The sequence below is a fragment of the Leucoraja erinacea genome, chromosome 13 (genome assembly GCF_028641065.1).
Source record: "Leucoraja erinacea ecotype New England chromosome 13, Leri_hhj_1, whole genome shotgun sequence".
NCBI lineage: Eukaryota > Metazoa > Chordata > Chondrichthyes > Rajiformes > Rajidae > Leucoraja > Leucoraja erinaceus.
Genome location: NC_073389.1, coordinates 2,832,196 through 2,855,419, shown reverse-complemented (window position 1 = coordinate 2,855,419; position 23,224 = coordinate 2,832,196). Strand labels below are relative to the sequence as shown.

Below are 23,224 nucleotides of genomic sequence, written 5' to 3'. Positions count from 1 at the left end.
TTCCCCCAGAATTCCTGAAACACTGCGGTCCTAAATGCCAGGTCTGGCTCCGTGAGTTCTACTACTCATGCCTTATTGGTCAGTCCATTCCGAAGAGCTGGTGGAAAGCCACCGTCATTGCACTACCAAAACCAAACAAGCGTGTGTACGACCCAAGGAACCATCGGCCCATCTCACTCATCTGTGTCCTGTACAAGCTTCTCGAACGGCTTCTCCTGGCCCGGCTCGATCCAATCGTCGACCCCCAACTACCCGCTGAACAAGCCGGATTTCGTCCTGCATAAACATATATAACTGTTTTGTATAACATATAGGGCTCATGTTGTCGACCTCCCCTTGGTGAGCCCTGTCAACTGACCTCAGTCAGGTCAATGGCAACAAACAGACAGCAGCAGAAATAACAATGAACCGGATGGCATCACCCTGCTGCAGCTGAATGCAGAAAACCTCACCAAGGCCTAGACCACCATCATTGAACATCTGCTACAGACCCACAAAGTCATTGCAATCCTGCTCCAAGAGACTCACAAAAGTGATGGCTCCCATCTGAAGATCTGCTACGACGCATTCCTGGACGCTGAACCAGGCGAAGAGGCTGTCTCCAAGGCTACGGACCTAACAATCCACCTTGACAAGAAGCGCAGAGTGGTGGGAAGAGACAGTCCAAGGAATCAACTTCACACACTCCAGTAGGGTGGCTTGGAAGACCTTCAATCGCCCAAAGCATTGCCCTGTCACGGCCAACTCTGTCGCCCACCAGCTCCTGGCCAACGGCCACTTCAAACAGACAGACAAGAATCAAACTCGTTCTGTCAAACAGGAAACCACTAATCTTTGGAAAGTTCAGCAGCCTTTTCCTCTGCAGAATTCTCTCTTGTCATCACACAATGCAGGAGAAACTCAGCGGGTGCAGCAGCATCTATGGAGCGAAGGAAATATGCAACGTTTCGGGCCGAAACCTTTCTTCAGACTGGGGGGGGGGGTGGGGGGGGAGAGAGAAGGAAGGAAAAGGGGAGGAGGAGGAGGAGGAGCTCGAGGGCGGGGGGATGGGAGGAGACAGCTCGAGGGTTAAGGAAGGGGAGGAGACAGCAAAGGCTAGCAAAACTGGGAGAATTCAATGTTCATGCCCCCAGGGTGCAAGCTCCCCAGGCGGAATATGAGGTGCTGTTCCTCCAATTTCCGGTGTTGATCACTCTGGTAATGGAGGACACCCAGGACAGAGAGGTCGGATTGGGAATTGGAGGGGGAGTTGAAGTGCTGAGCCTCCGGGAGTTCAGGTAGGTTATTGCGGACTGAGCGGAGGTGTTCGGCGAAACGATCGCCCAACCTCCGCTTGGTCTCACCGATGTAAATCAGCTGACATCTAGAGCAGCGGATGCAGTAGATGACGTTGGAGGAGATACAGGTGAACCTCTGTCGCACCTGGAACGACTGCTTGGGACCTTGAATGGAGTCGAGGGGGGAGGTGAAGGGACAAGTGTTGCATTTCCTGCGGTTGCAACGGAAAGTGCCCGGGGAGGGGGTGGTACGGGAGAGAAGGGAAGAATTGACAAGGGAGTTGCGGAGGGAGCGGTCTTTGTGGAAGGCAGACAAGGGGGGGGGGGATGGGAAGATGTGGCGAGTGGTGGGGTCACGTTGGAGGTGGCGGAAGTGGCGGAGGATTATGTGTTGTATTTGATCCCATCCCCGACCTCTACCTCCGTTACATTGACGACTGCTTTGGGGCCACCTCCTGCACCCACACACAACTCACTGACTTCATCCACTTCACCACCAACTTCTATCTGGCACTACAATACACCTGGACCATTTCCGACACTTCCCTACCATTCCTTGACCTCACCATCTCCATCGCAGTGGACAGACTCCTGACCGACATACACTATAAACCAACTGACTCGTATGGCTATCTGGACTACACTTCTTCCCACCCTGCCCCCTGTAAAGATTCCATCCCCTACTCCCAATTCCTCCGCATATGCCGCATCTGCTCCCACGTTCCACACCAGGGCATCGGAAATGTCCTCGTTCTTCAGGGAACGGGGATTTCCCTCCGCCACCATAGATGAGGCTCGCACCAGGGTCTCATCCATACCCCACAACACTGCTCTCTCTCTCCCCATCGTCGCACCCACAACAAGGGCAGAGTCACCCTAGTCCTCACCTTTCACCCCACCAGCCGGAAAATACAACACATAATCCTCCGCCACTCCCGCCACCTCCAACGTGTCCCCACCACTCGCCACATCTTCCCATCTCCCCCAATGTCTGCCTTCCGCAAAGACCGCTCCCTCCGCAACTCCCTTATCAATTCTTCCCTTCTCTCCCGTACCAGCCCCTCCCCGGGCACTTTCCGTTGCAACCGCAAGAAATGCAACACCTGTCCCTTCACCTCCCCACTCGACTCCATTCAAGGTCCCAAGCAGTCATTCCAGGTGTGACAGAGGTTCACCTGTATCTCCTCCAACCTCATCTACTGCATCCGCTGCTCTAGATGTCAGCTGATTTACATCGGTGAGACCAAGCGGAGGTTGGGCGATCGTTTCGCCGAACACCTCCGCTCAGTCCGCAATAACCTACCTGACCTCCCGGTGGCTCAGCACTTCAACTCCCCCTCCCATTCCCAATCCGACCTCTCTGTCCTGGGTCTCCTCCATTGCCAGAGTGAGCAACACCGGAAATTGGAGGAACAGCACCTCATATTCCGCCTGGGGAGTCTGCATCCTGGGGGCATGAACATTGAATTCTCCCAGTTTTGCTAGCCCTTGCTGTCTCCTCCTCTTCCTTAACCCTCGAGCTGTCTCCTCCCATCCCTCAGCCCTCGAGCTCCTCCTCCTCCCCTTTTCATTCCTTCTCTCCTTCCCCCCCCCATCCGCTATCAGTCTGAAGAAGGGTTTCGGCTCGAAAACGTTGCCTATTTCCTTCGCTCCATAGATGCTGCTGCACCCACTGAGTTTCTCCAGCATTTTGTGTACCTCCTGCATTGCTTGGCTGGATCATCATGGGGCGCCTGGATATCTATTCTCTGAACCGGTCTCTTGCACTCGTGTACACCGCCCCAGCATGATGCCGCAGCGCTCATACTAGCAAGCTGGACGCCATCCTCAACGACACCATGCGGATCATCACCGGCTGCCTACGTCCTACTCCGGATCTTCTGCCGGTGCTCGCAGCTATCGCACCCGCCAAGCTTCGCAGAGAGTACTTCACCCACAAGCTGGTGTGCAAGGCCCCTTCGGACACCAAACATCCTTTGCACCACCTCGCCCAGGACTCACAGCAACTGGGACCTCGACGCCTGTCATCTGATCGCTCCTTCTACCGTCACGCAGCCACCCTCTGTGGCTCCGGTTTCAACACACTAGGAGCTTGGAGAACCAGCTGGGAACAGACTTCCTGACCTCCTCAATTCACTGTTGCACCAAACACCACAGCCACACCTGGCTCGGACGTGCCCTGGAACGAGTGGGTCGCCCTGAACTGGCTCCGTACAGGGGGTCGGCCGGTTCAACATCACCATGCATCGTGATGTCTTACTTTTCGAGAGGCGAATAAACGTTTGAAACTCCTCACTCGCTTCTTCGCCTGCAAAACAGAAACTGATGTCAATAGCTAATTAACATCAACCTAATACAGGTGTCAGAGTTTATGCGGAAAAGGTAGGAGAATGGGGTTACAAAGGAGAGATAGATCAGCCGTGATTCAATCAAGGAGTTGACTTGATTGGCCACACGACCTAATTCTTATCCCATCACTTATGAACCTCAACGAATTAGTTCTTTCAGAATTAAACTAATTAGTAAAATGCCAAGGTACAGATGTGAAGATTTATTTTTACTTATCATGTTATAAAGATCCGCATTATAATGTACGAATGGGTGGCAGCGGACCACGGACCAAATGAATGCACTATTCTATGAGCAAACAAGCAATGTGGATTCCTTGGTGAACTATTGGACAGGACGTCAGCTGTTTTTTCCTGCTCTCTGTATTCCTAGAAAGGTGTCTCTACATTTAAGAATTTCTTTTGGTTAAGATGAGATAACTAAATTTATCGCATTCATTTCGAGATTTGGCTTACACCTTGGCCTGTATTCACTGCACTGTTTCATACCGAAACAGGGAGATTAGAGATATGCATTTGAAAACCCATTCGCGTGAGTGCGACATGAGAGTAACTCAAACACCTCATGTCTCGCAGGAGAGGAGTTGTTGCTGGGTGAGGGGAGGGGCACCACGTGCAGACCTCGAGGCTGGACAATGAAACCAGGCCAGGTTTTCTGTGTTGATGCCTGAATCACCCACTCCAAACCGATGTACTATGTATCCTATTTATTAGTTAGTATGTACATGGAAGCAGGTTTTCCAGAGTTGCCCTGTTCACTGGGGTGGGGTGTTAGGGGCACGATGCAGTGTAAAACATCAGAAAATTAGACTACAACTAGAAAACGATGAATTGATTGGCAATACACACCTTCCGTGCCACCACCACCTTTTCAATTGAGTCATTCTCAAAAGCCTCCTCATATTCCTTGTGTGTTTCATTGTCAATGGTTTGCTTCCTGGGCGCTGGTCTGACATGTCTGGAAAGAAAACAGCAGTATAAACAGTAACACAGTAACCCCACCTTCTCAAAGAAATGTCATCGATACCAAGGGCTGGGAAGAACACAGGGCTTTCAAGGAATCTTCTCCAAGGACTTTGAAGCAGCTGCTTTCGACAGTCTGTGGATTTCTCTACAAGCGGTTTGACGGAGCCAAACTGGAAAGACCATTTCTTGAATTGGAGGAAGCAAAGGTATAGAAACTAGCAAAAATGCCAGGGGAAGTGGGGGAGAAATTATTTTTCACTCAGCAAACTGACCTAGGTTATATTCCCTAAAAAAGTGGTAACAAAATACTCAATAATAATATATTTTTTATTAAACAATTCAAGGGCGCATCTCAAAAAGGAAAGAGGCGAGAATTAAATGGATAAATCATTCAGTGCTCCTACAAGCAGAATTCTGTAATTCCACGCACATTGTGTGCACATGGTTCTTCAGATTCTATCAAGTAACAGTGGGGGCAGAATTGCTGCCTTACAGCGCCAGAGACCCAGGATCACTCCTGACTGTAGGTGCTGTTTGTGTGGAGTTTGCAACTTCTCCCTGTTACTGCGTAGGTTTCCTCCGGGTATTCTAGTTTCCTCCCACATCCCAAAGATGTGAGGGTTTGTAGGCTATTTGGATTGGTTAAAATTGTAATTTGTCCCTCGTGTGTAGGATTGCGCTAGTGTACGGGATGATTGCTGGTCGGCGCAGACTCAGTAGGACGAAGGGCCTGTTGCCATGCTGTATCTCTAAAGTCTAAAGTAACTAACGTGTGTCTTTTAACAACCTTGGAAGAATAAGATGTCATTAGTGTATCCAAAGACTAGTGACATCTTATTTTTCCAAGGTTGCTATAAGTGATGGGTGAAATGGATGTGCCATTTTATTACCATGTTAGCAAACAAGAACCTACATTCAACTCAGTGACAATTCAACTACAAGCAATGCTTCCTCTGCAGAACCTCTCCTTAATTCATCATCTCAAGTTAGCCAGTTTGTGAAACAGAGACAAATGGCTTTTCTTTGGATTTGGATCCAGCACTTGTTTGACTAATGTACACTTCAAAATTTGCAGTGTGCGTTCTGCTGCTCCATTTGAAGCGGAATGGTATGGAGCGACTCTAGTGTGTTTTACACCATTCCCTTTCATGAAATACTCAAACTCTTGTGAACAGAATTAAGGTCCGTTATCAGACATCATTTCCTCTGGAAATCCATAGGATGCAAACAATCCTCGCAAAATGTAAATTGTTTTGCTGGATGTCGTTTTGTTCATTGGAAACACCTCTATCCACTTGGAGTGACTATCAATCACAATGAACAATTATTGTCCATCTAACTCTGCACCAGGCCATCATAGACAGCTTCTAGCTAGACTCTTTGAGACACATTCCCAAATGCTGATCAGGAGGATCTGCTAACAATTTTACTCCGTATCTTTCAGGGATTACAACCCTCGCTCCCACGTGACACACCCTTGGTCTACTGAGAGTTCATTCCTACGTACAAAAAATGGGTTCAGTTCTGCCTCTGAATCCGGCAATTTGTTTGGCCATCCATTTGTAATATACTCCTGCACTCTTGACAAAAGTCTGTCAGTGTGAGTAGCCTTCCCAATGTCCCCTGAAGTGATAGTTAACTCACCTACATGAGAGAAATAAAACACATTCTCTCTGTTTGGGGTAAACTCCGATTCCAAAGGTAATCTAGATCAGCATTGCTGATACTGGTATGCAGTCAATATCAACGCCCATCTTTGCATTTTGGCTGCTGCCACAGTTGGGATGTGTGCTTTTGGATTTAGGATCACTGTCAACAGCTGGTGATGTGTCACGATTACAAACCTTCTACCATACAAGTATTTGTGAAACCTTCCTAATGCCAAAAATGAATGCAAGATCCTCTCGCTCTATTTGGAACTGAGTGTACTAGAAGCAAAGGCTATAGGCCTCTCCTCTCCATTTACTAGCACATGAGAGACAGCACCAACACCGTATGGTGAAGCATCACATGCTAACTTCATTGGATTATTGACATCATAATGAACAAGTATTGTACTCTCTACCAACTGAGCTTTACATGATTTGAAAGCTTGTTCACATTCACGTGTCCACTTCCATGGTACATCTTTTCTCAAGATCTCGCTCAAGGGATGTAAACAGGTGGACAGGCATGGTACGAACCTCCCACAATAATGCACTTATCCTAAAAAGGATCATATCTCAGATATGTTTCTGGGAGTGGGCGTGTTCTGGATTGCATCAACTTTACCCTTGGTGGGGTGTAGACTATCCTTGTACATCTTATGACCCAAGTACTCTACCGAGTTCTAATAGAACTCACACTTTGTGCCTTCACTCTTACACTGTGTGTCTCAAGGCATTGAGTACCACTTCCAACCTTTCATCATGTGTCTGCCTGCCAGGGGCTGAGATGAGGATGTCATCCAAGTAACGCACCACATCTTCAATTCCGTCTAGAATTTGTGACATAAACCCTTGAAAAATCCCTGGGGCTGATGATATGCCGAATGTAAGCGTATTGAACTGAAACAATCCCAAATGCGTGTTGATAGTCAGCTTGGATTTAGATTCTCCCTAAACTAAACTAATCTAAAACAAACCATATGAAAGCCGTTCAGCCATTCAAAACTGAATGTCCTCCTTTAACCAGACGGATTCTCCATCGTCAAGGAGTTGAATAATTTGTGGCTCCACGACACCACCCTAGGAAAATTGACTGCCGTCTTTGCTACCATCATCGACACTTCAAACGTTGTTTGCCAGCCAAAGCATCAAGAGATAATCCCATTTGATCGTATGGCACAATAGAAATGCAACTGATATCCCAGTTCAAGTCGAACCAAACCTTAGCTCAGCCAATTCATTCTTGCAGGAGGACGGATCTTGTTCTCTGCGCTCCTGCTGTGTTTCTTCTGGAAGGATTTTCAGTTCTTCCTTTTCCTGCAAAATGAAAATAGTGCTCAATCTTTACAGTCAATATGGGGTTCAAATTCACTGCAATCGCAACCTTCCAATCGATCGCGTTCCACAAAAACCTATTCGCAAGATGATTAAAATGGCTATTAACTTACGGGAATTAAACATAAAATTCCTTCCATTTGGCTTATAAATTCATGACAATGAGATTTAAAAATCATGTTACATTGTGAATTCTTGTGTTAATTGGTCACTTAGGCTATTTAAAAATGTTAACCTTTTCTTAAGAAATGGATAGATGTTTACATCTAGTAATTGAATTTTGTAATCAGCTACCATTAGGTAACTAACTAATTATATGCTTTAATTCCTACAATGCTTCAACAACTCACGGTATATCATACCATCAATTTTCCTTTTTTGATAAGATGAAGTCATTTCATTCCAGGTAAATGGCAAACAGATCAATATTCAGTTAATCGTCACCAGGTGCAAGGGACTTATATTTGGCGTACCTGTACATTGTCCAGCTCCTCTTGCATCTGTTCAATTATCAACAGGTATGTAGCTTCCTTTGACATAAATCTGTCCTCTGACCTTTCTGCCTCTTCCATCAGAAACATCACTTGTTCTTTTAGAAAGAGAAAGGAAAAAACAATCTGATATTTGTTGCAAAAAAAGCAAAACCTCCACAATTTGCAATAGTTTCCACAGCAGTTAATGGAAATCAGTGAAAATCATATGTTCTACTAAATACCAGTATTTGAAATCATCAAATATCCTTGAAATGCTACAATTCATTAAGCTTGAAGATTGCTCAGGCACAATGGTAATTCCATTTACATATTTATCCAACGATAAATTCCTTAACTATCACTAGTGAGAAATGATTAGAAGCTTGAATAAAGCTCCACAGAAAATGTGTCTCCTCAACATTTTGGAAATTAAGGTATAAATTTACTGAATCCCAAAACTAAGTCGGAGTCAAACCCAGGTCTCTGGCGCTGAAAGGCAGCAACTCTACCGCTGCGCCACCAGGCCGCCCTTCACCATGTCATGTTTTAACTATCGGCATCCTCTGAAAATGAAAATTCAGTGATAGCGATGTTTAAAGGATTCAAGAAGAGAATGTTTTGAAAAGCATCTGTACGAATCTGTCCAAATGACTACTGTGTGTTCTTACAAATGCTTCTCAAAGAATTATTTTATTGAATCCTTTAAACATCACTATCTTCTGATCAAGGAATCTGACAAGAATACCTGAATGAAAAAAACTTAGATTACACGCTACTTTTCCTGATCAATCAATGTATCAACCCATTTACCAACCAATGAAGTATATTTTTAAGTGTGATCAGTGATAAAATATGGGAATTACAGCAACCAATTTGCATACACAAAATCTCACGAGGTTGCAGGGACCAGAGAATTACACGGCAAAACAAAAATGAAGTGATGTTTTGTCATAAAATCCACTCCATTCCTCTAATGCTAGAATATTTTAGGGCAAACCTACTCCCTACCACGAGACGACAGATGTACAAATCTGCGGTAGGACCATTTATGGCCAAAAATATTAACAGGTCAACTTTGAGTAAAAACCTTCCAGTTCGTTAATCTTCCGGTCGGTGAAATAATTTAAAGAACCAGTTGCCTGTTCTGCAAGGGGTGCACAGAACTTGGTGTGAGGTCTTAAATGTTGGAGATCTTTGTGAAGTTGTAAACAGCACTGATCTTTCTGTGATGTTTCTTGTGCATGTTTCTCCCTGATTTTACAGAGCTGAGTGCTGTGTTTACCTTTGAGATGTGCTAATTCAATTTCATGGGTCGCCTTCAAACCACAGATCTCGATATAGCTGTCGTAATCTGCAGCGTAATACTTGTTGTCCAGGTCCTGATTCGTTTCTTCAAGTATTCTTATATGTTCCACTAACTCCTAAAAAAATTAAAAAGTAGCCAAATTAAACGAAAAGGACTTTCGGGAGGGAGCCTGTTCCACTTAGGCGAATTGTCAGGCGTCTGTCAAGTTGCCGGCAGTCACCTGATAAACCGGCAACTGGAACGGCGACTGTCAGAGTGGACACACACACACACACACACACACACACACACACCACTTCCTTTCCAGCCCATTATGCAGGCGGAAGACAGGGCAAGCAGGGGAGGAACTGTCTGAGTGAAATTCACATGGTGCAAAGCCAAGGTGATACACATGCCGCGATGAACAGGAAGATTTGCGCTCTAATTACGAAGGTTAAAGCCCATGGACAGTAAATCCTTTAAAAGGGGGGGAGGAGAATGGGGAAAAAGGAGTGGAGCAAACTTTTAAGAAGCCAGAGATCCACGGTTGTGAAGCTCGGCGGACAATAACATTACCGGTCAGTTTTCTTTGCTTCTGAAAATTACTGTTTACGTTTTTTTTCCCAATGAAATTCACCGGTCTGCAACGGCTATAACCTACGAGAACCTTCGACCTCCTGGAAATAGAGATTCACACAGCAGCAAACAATGATTTCCTTACCACTATCGCACAATTGTTCCATTCCAGATTTGTCTGCAGTATTTCCAATTGTTGTGTTGTTTTTCGCAGTTCCTCTTCGATTTCCCCGAGTTTTTCATTAAAGTCTTCCAGCAACTAAGGAAGTTAACAAGTGATTAATATCTCCTAATAGTGATAAAAAACTGGGCAACATAGTATGGAAATCACACACACACAACATTTGTTATTCAAGTGCACCAATAGTTAGGTCTTCAACTCCGCCTTGGTATTAAGACATTAAAATTAAAATTATCATTAATGAAATCACGGCATGAAATCATTAATTTGCATTCAATGGTTTAATGGTCCTTTATTGTCACGTGTACTGAAGTACAGTGAAATTTGATTTACCACACAGTAATACCAAAAAAGCAACAAGATACAAAACGACATAAAGATTAAACATAAATAGCCATCACAGCGGCGTGTGACAATCCCTAGGGCACACGGGATAAGCGGAGACCCACAGCCATCAGTTCAATATCCGGGCCACACACATGCTCCTTCACCGACTGCTGAACTCTCTCTGCAGTCCCTGCCAGCCCAAAGTCTGGAAGCTGTCCACACTCGCACCAGACTCCACGATCACTGCACTCAGGGCAATCCCTCCGAGTCCCCACCAGGGCAGTCAGCTCGTCCATCGTGTTTTCCGGCGACCACATATTCCCCACTGCGATGGGAAGTGAATAACTTTTACCATCTTCCTCCTTTTCTCCCGCGGTTGGGGCAATAGAAACACCTGCCGCCGGGGGGATCGACGATCACGCAGTCGACAATCAAAGCCCCCACAACGGAGCGATCAAGGCTCCCGCAATCGGGGCGGTCAAAGATCCCGCACTTGGAGCTCCCAACATTGATCCTTCTTCTTCTTCATGCGTATGGCGTGCACAGCCTAAAGTTGTAGGACAACTTGTTCTATTTGATCTTATTTGATTGTGCACGCCGGGTTGATTGCATTAGTCGAAACAGGGCGGACCAAGTGAAGCTTGCAATCATCCACCCGCGACGTTGATCCCTAACAAAGCTACCTCCAGCTCCACGATGTTAGGCCACAATGCTGGCGGAGATGCAATACGGAAAAAGTTGCACCTCCGTCGAGGGAAGAGATAAAAAAAGTTTTGTTTCCTCCACCCCCCACATAATACAAAACTAAAGATACGCTAACACATAGAAATAAAACAGAATGAAAACAGCCAAAAGAAGAAAATGACGAGAGGCTGTATGTGGAGGCTGCCACTTGCGGCGCCACCCGCTGGTCTTTAGTCACACATTTACTTGAAACTGCTGACTATCATTACAAAATTGCATACAGTGAAATGTCAAAAAGGACAAAGAACTTGTCTGCTTGTTTTATCAACGGTAATATCAAGCGGAAATACATTTCTAATGGTTCACTGATCAAAAACGTTTGAAATGCAAGCATTAAAATCCATGTACAAGATGGTGTGGATGAGGGATATTCACAGGACTACTATAGCTGACAGATATGTACCTCCTCAAGGGAGCAGTACCTAAGTTAGACACAAAGTCCAAGGATAATTCAACAGGTCAGGCAACATCTTTAGAAAAAAACGATGGATGATGTTTCAGGCCAGGATCCTTATTCTACTGAGTTACTCCAGCACTTCTATCTTTGGTATAAACCAGCACCTGCAGTTGTTTGTTTACACATTCTGCAGGAATACCGATTCAGTCCATCAGGTCTGTTCTGCCTTTCATTAAGATCATCACTGACCTAATGTATACATTCACCCAGTTTATCATGAATCAATCCCCACTATCTTGAAAATATTCTACGAGCCTGCATTGTCTGCACTTTGACAAACATAGTTGCAAACACGCATGCCGTTGTCAGAGAACCAAAAATGCAAATGCATTAAATGGGCAACCCCTTATTTCTGTCTAAAGAAATTCCTCTTAATATGCTTCCCAAAGGAACTTCCTTTAAATCTGAGGCTATGAACTCTACTGCTCGACTCTCCCACTAGTGGATGGGAAAAAGAACAACTAAAATGTTGTTCCCCAGTCGCACAGGAGGCCTTGTCCCATTCCCCAACACAATCGTAGCATTAAGCAGGATCGTTTTTGATCAAATTTAATTCCAAAGCAGAGAGGAAGTGGTCAAGATGAGAGTTTTAGTAATATATATGGAATAGAATAGATGGAAGATAGATATAATCGGTAGTAACACTGTTGCATTATAATCAAGAGTTCATGTGTAGTGGGCATCTTAAATAGCAGTTCTCTTCTGATCTTGATCAGGGCTCAAAAGATTGGTGGCACAGATCAGCAATGCCAACAACCTGTCATAACCAGAATGACAATGTTGCAAGGCTCCACATAAAATGTGATTCTGCACTATAACAGATCACAAAAGGGTTGATGGGCTGATTTAGAAAAAAACGAATGGGAACATTTATACAAAAGAAAATACAGATTTATTTCCAAGAGGCTCCCTGCTATTTTTATTTCACTGCCAGTTGCAACAGAATCCCTTAGCTGGTTGCAGAGATCTTTCCCTGAAATAGACATTCACACAGCAGCAAACAATGATGTCCTTACCGCTAGATCCCGATTATTTCTATGAAGCTCTTCCTGCAACACATCGACAAGTTGCGTCTTTTCCGATAATGCTTCTTCGTTTTCACGGAGTTTTCCCTTGAGGTCTTCCAGTAACTGAGAAAGTTAACGTGATTAATACCTCCTAACAGTGATAAAAACTGGGCAACATAGAATGGAAATCACAAACACGCAACATTTGTAATTCAAGAGCACCAATTCTTCAATTCCACCTTGTTATTAAGATATTAAAATTATCCTAATGAAATCACGGGATGAAATTATTCATTTACATTCAATGGTTTAATGGTCCTTTATTGTCACATGCACTGAGGTACAATAAAATTTGATTTACCACAGTCATACCAAAAAAGCAACAAGACACAAAACTACAAAGATTAAACATAAACAGCCACCACAGTGGTGTGTGAGAATTTCTAGGGCACCCAGCATAGGCGGAGACCCACAGCCATCAGTTTAATGTACAGGCTACACACATGCTCCTTCACCGACCGCTGTACTCTCTCTGCATTCCCTGTCCGCCCAAAGTCAGAAAGCCGTCCGCACTCGCAGCAGACTCCAAGATCACTGCACTCACGGCAATCCCTCCGAGTCTTGTATTCTTTTATAGTTTACTCGATATGTGACAATTAACTAAACTAAATCCCACCTGCGTCTTCTCCTGTACAATTTCATCTTTGCTATTATATACTAACAGGAAGCACTCCTCGACAATTTGAGCAATTTTCTGGCACCATTCCTTTGGCAAGGGAAGACTGAAAACATTTAGTCAGAACCTCAGCTGTTCCCACCCTTGCTTCTTTTAACTGGCTGGGAAACATGATGGACATTTCTGCCGGGCCTGCCGAACCAGCCAACGTTGCTTATAAGGGTCCTTTATTGTTCAATTAACATTGGAATGTCGTAAACCATGTAACTAATTTGAAAATAAGCTTTAGAAAATAAGAGGCATTGTTAATTGTTATTGTTACAAAGAAAACTTGCAATATTTTGGACTGAATTTTCAGGCTTTAAAGTGAAATCCAACTGCAGAAATGCAAACACAAAGTACACAGATCACTGTAATAGCTCACTCAGTAAGGGTAACAAATATTCAACTGGAATTGATGTTACCTTAAGGTGTTCACCTCTCACTTGCAGCTGGGTCTTTTTGTCCAGATGTTGATCAATGAGCTGCATTACCAGCTGTTCATACTGAGCCAGCTGCTCAGATAAACCAGCCGCCAAATACCTACCTGTGGTAGACCTGCAGCTCAGTGCCTGCAGAATAATTGGTCACTATTAATAACTGGATCATAGTGAATCAGACTTTAGAGAAAACAGGTTACACAAAAAGGCTGGAGAAACTCAGCGGGTGCAGCAGCATCTATGGAGCGAAGGAAATAGGCAACGTTTCGGGCCGAAACCCTTCCTCAGAGAAAACAGTATTGAAATATTCAGTGACTTGAGAAGTGCATTAATATGGAGTGCATGAAAGCCAATGCATGTTTTAAACAAACGCGCCGCCGACTGGAACATACTGGACTCGCCCCACAGGCCTCCCAGGGGACTGAGGTGAAGCCGGATGGCGAGGTCTGCCTGGGCTGAGGGAACCTAAGCAGTGGCGGTGATGGAAGCCTCAGCAGCAACGGCAGCTTCGGGATCCTCAGCGGCAGTGGGGCTTCATGATCGACTCGCAATCATCGTTCAATGAGAGTGGGGGGAGGGGGGGGGGCTAGGGGAAGACAATGGGAACTGGGCGTGAGGGGACAGCCGTGAAGAACAATGGGACTCCGGCGATAATACAAATACAAATTTTGTAAATGCAATGCAACAACAGGAAATTACAAAAATACTTACCTCCGATGATGCATGGGACTCTTCAGTCCCACAAATGCACCTCCACATGGTTGTAGTTTAAAGTGGCTGCAAAACAACCAAAATAATAATTAAATAGAATTGGTACAGAGCAGACAAGGAGAGAAGATTAGTTTAACAGGGCACCATCCGTGGCACGGACATTGTGGGCCAAAGGGCCTGTTCCTGTGCTGTACTGTTCTATGGTCTATGCTCTTGAGTTTACGTTTAGTTTGTTGTCATGTGTACCGAGGTACAGTGTAAAGCTTTTGTTGCGTGCAGACCAGTCAGCAGAAGGACAATACACGTTTGCAATCGACCCATTTACAGCGCAAGATAAACCCAGCAAAGTCTGATCAAGGATAGTCCAAGGGTCATCAAAGAGGTAGATAATAGTTCAGTGTAGCACTTCCTTATCATTGGATTGGCAATTCTGGCAGATTATGTGTCTATAAACTGACTCAAAAGCAAATCCTGCTCTATTCTCAAAGTAACTAAAACTCAAAACAAAGAAAACAATGGAATTTGCACTCATAAAATGAGCAGCACAATGGCACAGCCGGTAGAGCTACTACCTCACAGCACCAGAAATCTTGGTTCAATACGGACATTGGGTACAGTGGAGTTTGAGTGACTGTGTGGGTTTCCTCCGGGTGTTCCAGTTTCCTCCCACATCCCAAACACATGTAGCTTTTTAGGTTCCGTAAATGGCCTCCATAAAATTGCCACTAATGTGTAGGGAGTGTTTGAAAAAGAGGAAAAACATAGTGTACCTCTGGGTAATAGAACCCGCGTGATTGACGGGAGGGAGGAGTCACTGAGCACGGGCGGGTGTTCTATTGGCAGTTTATTTTTGCTGTAACTATCAGTAACTGTCAGTCTAGCGCCCACACTTGTGGAAGCCACCTTGTAAATTTGGTTCCACTTTCGTTGGCTCGTTGTTTCATTAAAATAAAACAATTCAAGCCAATTTACCGTCTCTGTCTCGCCAAAATAGCCTGTTTTGGGACATAAGACAATAAAACATGCTGGACAATAAAACACTCTTGAACCAGTATGAATGTCGAGACCAACTGGCGCCTGAGCAAGGTGATCCTTTGCGTGCTGTTCTGCATCTGCGTGCAGACTGTAAGAGGTCTGCTGACATCGATTACAATCATTCCACTCTAAAATCTTTATTTACCCTTCACCTGTATACTGTGGATGGTTTGATTGCAATCATGTATCGGCTTTCCTTTACCTGCAGCATGCAATTTCAAGCTTTTCATATGACAATGAACAACTAAACTAAAATCGGTGATCGATGGTCACCATAGAATCGCTGGTCCGAAGCGTCTGATTCATGTTGTATCTCTAAACTATATTAAAATCGTTTCAAACCAAGAGCTTGTGAAAGTCCTTAATTTCTGTGCTTATGTGATGGAAATCACTTGGAAAACATATGTAATTTTGTGCACACAAGTCTCCACTATCAAATGTCCTGAAACATTTGTCTTCCCATACTCATACAGATATACAGGAGTGAACATCTTATGTAAATCAGCACTACACAAGGTAAGTGGAAAAGAAAATTACAATACCTGTATCGATCCAAATGCCACAATAAATAAAGAAAATTTGATGGTCTCTCCCCACGAGGACAATTTCCAGATTGAATTTAGCCTTCCGATGACACAAAGAAGGCTATTGTCCACTGCAAGGGGAATTGATTACAAAAGACACGCAGTTTCTGCGGATAGTCGTAACACTTTCCCTGAAAGATCTTTTAAAGGAAAGGTCTCAGAAAGTAAAGATGTTAGGAATACCAAGCTGTTAGGGTTAAGTTTGTTCAACGGATAATTGAAATTTGATAAGCGGTAGTCTTTTCTCACTGTCACCACAGTAGATGCAGAAGTGTAAATGTCAGTTCAAAAAAAGCTACTGTCCCATCAGGTTGTTGAACTGACCTAACGCTACCGCAGCAACGGAACATTACAGACCATCTCTTGGCAACAAATGCATTGTTTCATTTTCTGGATTCCATTTTATAGACAATAGACGATGTCATATGACAATTACCTGAATGGTGCAGGAGCAGGTCATTTGGCCCTTTGAGCCTGCACCACAATTCACTGTGATCATGGTTGATCATCCACTATCAGTATCCCCTTCCTGCCTTCTCCCCATAGGATAGAATATAGATTATTGGAGGTGTTTCAGTTTGTTCCTGTATCCAAATAATTTAACACATCAAATTCCTTTAGTCCACTGGAAGTAGATCACCAAACTTCAGAGATTTCCTGCTTCTATCACCATAATCTCCAAGCACTATGTCATTAATCCTAACATCGATTTCTTTCAATTCCTACCTTCCACACATATAGAAACCTAATAGCCCTGTCCCACAGTGCGAGTTCATTCCAAGAGCTCTCCCGAGTTAAAAAAAATCAAACTCATGGTAAGCACGGAGAATGAACGTAGCGGGTACGTCGGAGCTTGGGGACGTATCTTAGCGCTGATGGCAGGTACTCAGGAAGACTCGCTAACGGCATGTAATGCACGGGAAGACTCGTGAAGATTTTTCAACATGATGAAAAATGTCCACGAGAGTCCCGAGTACCGACGATTGGCCAGTATCGAAAATCTCTGAGTTCGAATCAGGGCAAACTCGGGAGAACTCGTGGAATGAACTTGTACCGTGGGACAGGGCTTTAATTGTGCCCTCCATTGTAGAGATAGAACTGAACAGCATTTAATTATCCTGCAATTTATTTGTTTCCAACCAGGGTTTCTAACCAAGAGACTTATTTTTGTTTTCAATTACATTTCATCAGAACTGGAAACTATAAAACAAGCTTATATTTCTCACTTTTTCCCAGTTCTCATGAAATGTTGTTGACCTGAGATGTGAACTATGTTCCTCTCGCCACAAATGAAAGTGAGTAGCTCCAACATTTTCTGCTTCTCTGCAGCAATCAGGCTATTAAACAATACAACCTCCAAATAAGATCTGAACTACATCGTCTTCAGAGCAGCAGTTTCGTTTTTTTTGCACTATTATTGTTTGTTGGCTAATTTCATGTTTGTGTACATATGCAAATGTATATATATGTGTGTGAGAGAGAGCGAGAGAGAGAGAGATCCCACATAGGAGATGCTCCATCGTCCTCCGAGGCAGAGAATTCCACAGACTCACAACTCTCTGTGAGAAAAAGTGTTTCCTCGTCTGTGTTCTAAATGCTTTACCCCTTATTCTTAAAATGTGGCCCCTGATTATGGACTTCCCCAACATTGGGAACATTTTTCCTGCCTCCAGCGTGTCCAAACTTTAATAATCTTATATGCTTCAATAAAATACCCTCTCATCCTTCTAAAGTCCAGAGTATACAAGCCCAGCCGCTCCATTCACTCAGCAAATGACAGTCCTGCCATCCCGAGAATTAACCTTGTAAATCTATGACACAATGCTTGGTGGAAGTGTGAACTGTGAGGATACTATGGTCCCCTAATTTGAGGAAGGAAATTCTTGCTGCTGAGGGACTGCAGCATAGATTTACAAGGTTAATTCCCGGGATGGCAGGATTTTCATATGCTGAGAGAATGGAGTGGCTGGGATTGTATACTCTATAGTTTAGAGAGTGGATCCTATTGAAACATATAAGATTATTAAAGGTTCGGACACGCTAGAGGCAGTAAACATATTCCCGATATTGGGGGAGTCCAGAACCAGTGGCCAGTGTTTAAGAATAAGGAGTAAGCCATTTAGAACGGAGACAAGGATACACCTTTTCTCAGAGAGTTGTGAGTCTGTGGAATTCTCTGCCTCAGAGGACGATGGAGATTGTTCTCTGAATACTTTCAAGAGAGAGCTAGATAGGGCTCTTAAAGCTAGCAGAGTCATGTGATATGGGGAGAAGGCAGGAACAGGGTACTGATTTGGGTTGAACAGCCTTGATCACATTGAATGGCAGTGCTGGCTCAAAGGGCCGAATGGCCGACTCCTGCACTTATTGTCTATTGTCTCAGCAGGATAGACAGCATTTCTGGAGGGAAGGAATTGGTTACGTTTCAGCTTGAGACCCTTCTTCACACATATCAAGAGTCAAGAGTGTTTTTTGTCATATGTCCCAGATTGGACAATGAAATTCTTACTTGCTGCAGCACAACATAATACATAATGGGAGAAGAAGAAAAAATTCAGTGTGTGTATGCACATGCACACATACTCAATAAATAGCGAATATAGTGCATTAATAGTAATAGTTTGTTGCAGTTCAGAGCTTATTTGTTGTTGTGTTTAATAGCCTGATGGCTGTAGGGAAGAAGCTGTTCCTGAACTTGGACCTTAGTTTTCATACTCCTGTACCTTCTTCCCGATGGCAATGGTGAAATGAGTGTGTGGTCAGGATGGGTCTTTGATGATGTTGGCTGCCTTTCTGTGGCAGTGATCTCGATAGATCCCTCCGATGGTGCGGAGGTCGGAGCCAGTGATGGCCTGGGCAGTGTTTACAACTTTTTGATTCCCTCTCCTGGCAATCACTGCCATGAAGGCCACGCCCCTTCTGGTGGGAGGGACTATAAACCCGGAAGTGTGGGCGTGGCTCAGTCTATCTGCAAGATGGCGAGGGAGAGGTCACAACTCTCTGTCTAAGCTGGGAAACTACAGAACACTGTAAGTCTGCAATGTACTTGAATAAATAATTTGTTAGCCCTTAATGAAAATGAAATGAGTTGTTTAGCCTGTTCTGTGCTTGAAACGGCAATGGCAATGGAAATGAAGTGAAAATGCAATGAGCTGTTTGGCTTGGGCCTGCCCAGTGCTTAAAACTACAATGGCAATGGAAATGAAGTGAAAATGCCATAAATTGTTTGTCTTCGCCTGCCCCGTGCTTAAATCTGCAATGGCAATGGAAGTGAAATGAAAATGCAATGAGCTATTCAGCCTGCCCTGAGCTTGAATGTGCAATGCAATTGGAAATTAAATGAAATTAGTTGTTTGCCCTGCCTGAAATCACCAATTTCGGCCCACAAGGCCCCTATTAGTCAAGAAACTAGTCCCTTTAGCCCCAAATGCCCTTATTAGCCCAGGAGGAGCATTTTTGCCCAAAAGGCCCGTGCCAGGCCAGGAAAAGTCCAGAAAAATTGTCATTCACTGAGAATCTGCTCAGATTTTTTTTTAAAGAGCTCATTCGGCCCATCAGGCATGTACTAGCCCAGGCTCATCAGTAAGTATTCTCCCTGCAAGTATTAAACCTCACCCCAGTATTTTTCTCCCCCCCTTCATTTGCTCCCCGTGAGATCCAGGCCAGGATATTGTTTCCTCCTTTATTGCTGTGATTAATATTAAAGTTCTGATCTTGAGAATATCACATTATTGAAATTTTAAAGCAGTCTGGGTGTTTATTACTATTTCCATCACAACAGTTAATTTTGTAATTAGCTACTTAATTAGGTAATTAACTAATTATATACTTTAATATCAGTCCATCAAAGTAAGATGCATTTATATAATATTTTTACACAACATGTTAAAAATTCAGGTAGTTGCGTGATTTGGGTGACAAACTTAAACAAAAAAAGCACTTTGGCCCACAGCCTAAAACAGGGAAATTATAGACCAGGAGATGTTATAGCAGTGCATCTGGAAAGCAGTAACAGGATCGGTCAAAGCCAGCATGGATTTATGAAGGGGAAATCTTCAGGTGTACACTTGCTGCATATATACTAGTTGTGGCTGCTGGCCAGACATTTCAACAGTGTTTCATCAGCAAGTAATAATTCTCAGCAGGAGGTCCTATAATTGCATTGTTGATTGTGGTATTTGTTGCGTTAGATTGTATTGAGTTGGATTGCTCCAAAGTTACATCAGGGGCAAGCAAGACAGACAGGAGCAAAGATCGTAGAGGGACAAGATAGACCACTCCTCGAAAAACGCGTAGTATGACGTGTGTGACCGTCGACGCCATATTGTTAAGCATTTATTGGGCTGTAATGGCGTCCTCAGCTAAATCTACATCTCACTGCTCCGCTATCAACTGTTCTAATCGTAAATCTAAACGACCAGAGCTGTCATTCTTTAGGTTCCCCAATAAAAAAGAAAGGTAAGAATATATTATTATAATTTTCAGTCGATATTCTGTCGTGAAAATGTTATTTTCTGTTCTCCCATCAACAGCCATTGGGAAATGGGTTTGTCGGTACATTATAAAGTTATTAGACTTATGTTTAATAGATCTTTACTTACCATAATAATAAAGACAGTTTTAACACTTCTGTACATTTTAGGTTTTGTTCTTGTAAGGGATTTATTTCCAAAATATGGCCTGCGGACACATTAGGCCCAGTGGCCACGGGATTTTTCGAGCTCAGATTCGTGTCCGAGAATGCGGCGGCTGTTACCTATTATATCCCTCGAATTGTCGAGACATCACAAGCAAAGATCACAAGCCCGCCGTGATCACAAGCCCGCCCATTCAAATATTATACAACTCTGCTCTATCATCTTTGGGTGCAATGGTGGGTCGGGGGGTTAGGCGGCGGCGGCCGCAATCAAAGATACGAGAGCAGCTCTGCTCTATAATCTTTGGTCGGAATGGGACGGCTGCGCGTTATAATGTGCTATCGTTCCACTCCCTCTCCCCCTTCTCCCTCTCCCCCATCTCCCTGTCCCCCTTCTCCCTCTCCCCCCTTCTCCCTCTCCCCCCTTCTCCCTCTCCCCCCTTCTCCCCTTCTCCCCTCTCCCCATCTCCCTCTCCCCATCTCCCTCTCCCCCTTCTCCCTCTCTTCTGTCTCCCCTCTCTTTCGATCTCTCTCTCCCCTCTTTTCTCTCGATCTCTCTCTCTCCCTCTCTTCTCTCGATCTCCCTCCCTTCCCTCTCTCCCTCCCTTACCTCTTCGTGAGAGTTGGCAGCTCTGCTATGCCTTGGGTCCAAAAGAGGATAGAAAGAAAATACTTAATGGTCTTTGTAAGAAGATTTTAATAAGCTCTTCTACATTTAAGGTAAATTGACATATTAGAGGCAAAATACATCTTCAACATACAGATCTCCACACAACTGAAAACAATTGCATTTAAGTGATATATCATCCATTGTTCAGGCATGTAGTTATGATCATCTTTCTTCTTATTAGTTAATCCTAAATGATATCTCCTGTAATTTCAGATGTCAACAGTGGGTCCAGAATACTCATCGACAAGATCTCCTGCACCGAACTGCAGAGTATTTGTCAAATAACTGCCGTCTTATGTACATTGTGTGAAATTGTGATTTGTTAACTGCACAAAACTAATGCAAATGGCGATACATGCCTGCATTTGGCCCATACCCCTCTAAACCTGTCCTAACCATCAAATAACCTAACAGAACTGTCATGAGGAAAGATTTAAAAGACTAGGCTTGTATTCACTGGAGTTTAGAAGGATGAGGGGGATCTTATCATATTGTTTACAGTGTACTATGTTTACAGATTCTGTTGTGCTGCTGAAAGTAAGAATTTAATTGTTCTATCTGGGACAAGCTAGATGCAGGAAAATTGTTCTACATGACAATAAAACCCTCTTGTTAGATGCAAGGGGATCTTATAGAAACATCTAAATGAATAAAAGGACTGAACAAGCTAGATACAGGAAAAATGTTCCCAATGTTGGGCGAGTCCAGAACCAGGGGCCACAGTCTTAGAACAAAGGGGAGGCCATTTAAGACTGAGGTGAGAAAAAACTTTTTCACCCAGAGAGTTGTGAATTTGTGGAATTCCCTGCCACAGAGGGCAGTGGAGGCCAAATCACTGGGTGGATTTAAGAGAGAGTTAGATAGATCTCTAGGGGCTAGTGGAATCAAGGGGTATGGGGAGAAGGCAGGCATGGGTTATCGATTGGGGCTGATCAGCCATGATCACAATGAATGGCGGTGTTGGGTCGAAGTGCCAAATGGCCTCCTCCTGCACCTATTTTCTATATTTCTAAAACACTCATCCAGCAATCCTCGAGCCCACCAGCTCATCCCGTAGTCAATTCATCAGCTTTTCCATAAGAACTTTCATCAGTTCTTGCAAAAGAATGACAATCAGCCAATCTCGATTACCCTCAGCCCATCAAGCAGTCCCTTAATTCGCACAGAAGTCTGAACTATTGAATGCTCACTGCATCTCTTTCCATGTCAGCAAGTTAATATCCAGCTGCATATGAACCATGTGAAAAATGAATAAATAGATGCATGTGGTGCAGTGATTTGTGCAGCACTATAGGCCTGGAGACCAAGAGGAGTTTACCATTGAACGGAGTTTGAACGGGGGGCTTGAGGCCCCCGACCGAGGAAGAACAAAAGGAAGGGACTTGAACTTTATTTCGCCTTCCATCACAGTGAGGAATGTGTAGGAGTCACTTTGGTGAATGTCCGTATTAAAATGTGTTTTTGAGTGCTGTTGCTTTTAATTGTATGACTGACCTGGCCAATGAAATTCCTCGTATATTGCAAAACATACTTGGAAAATAAAATCTGATTATGATTCTGAAAAGCCTTTCCCTTCCATACTCTTTCCTCTCTTTGATCTTTTTGCAGCTGACTGCCTTTCTGTACATGTTGCAAGAGATTGTCGCGGCATCCAGCATCCTCGGAGAATGTAGAATTAAAGGCAGTTTTAAAGATGGTTATTTGCCTCAAAATTGGGTTATTGTATCTCCAGAACCTCCCCAGAGGCTCTGGGAGACACAAGGTTCAAGAGGGAACACAAAAAGCCTAATTAGGAAGAATATTAAGAGTAA

At 44.0% G+C, this 23,224-nt stretch overlaps 1 protein-coding gene and 1 long non-coding RNA gene across 2 annotated transcripts; one reads left to right on the top strand and one right to left on the bottom strand.

Annotated features, from left to right (window-relative positions):
* Positions 1–615: 615 nt before the first annotated feature.
* LOC129703098 (uncharacterized) lies at positions 616–14,559 on the bottom strand. Its single transcript, XM_055645296.1, has 10 exons — positions 14,489–14,559; positions 13,763–13,909; positions 12,632–12,745; positions 10,052–10,165; positions 9,328–9,466; positions 8,046–8,161; positions 7,460–7,554; positions 4,475–4,583; positions 3,538–3,585; positions 616–777 (listed from the first exon to the last, which is right to left on the bottom strand). The coding sequence occupies exons 1-10, from the start codon at positions 14,534–14,536 to the stop codon at positions 616–618; spliced, it is 1,092 nt and encodes a 363-aa protein (XP_055501271.1). The 5' UTR covers positions 14,537–14,559.
* A 5,360-nt stretch (positions 14,560–19,919) lies between these two features.
* Positions 19,920–22,977, top strand: LOC129702534 (uncharacterized). Its single transcript, XR_008724397.1, has 2 exons — positions 19,920–20,565; positions 21,627–22,977. It is a non-coding gene; the product is annotated as an uncharacterized LOC129702534 (long non-coding RNA).
* Positions 22,978–23,224: the final 247 nt, after the last annotated feature.

Coding starts and splice junctions, on each gene's coding strand:
- LOC129703098 (XM_055645296.1), bottom strand. CDS start 14,536: ATGTGGAGGTGCATTTGTGGGACTGAAGAGTCCCATGCATCATCGGAG. Junction 10,166..12,631: donor GAAATAATCGGGATCTAGCG/GTAAGGACATCA, acceptor TAACTTCCTTAG/TTGCTGGAAGACTTTAATGA. Junction 3,586..4,474: donor AGGTGGTGGTGGCACGGAAG/GTGTGTATTGCC, acceptor TCTGTTTTGCAG/GCGAAGAAGCGAGTGAGGAG.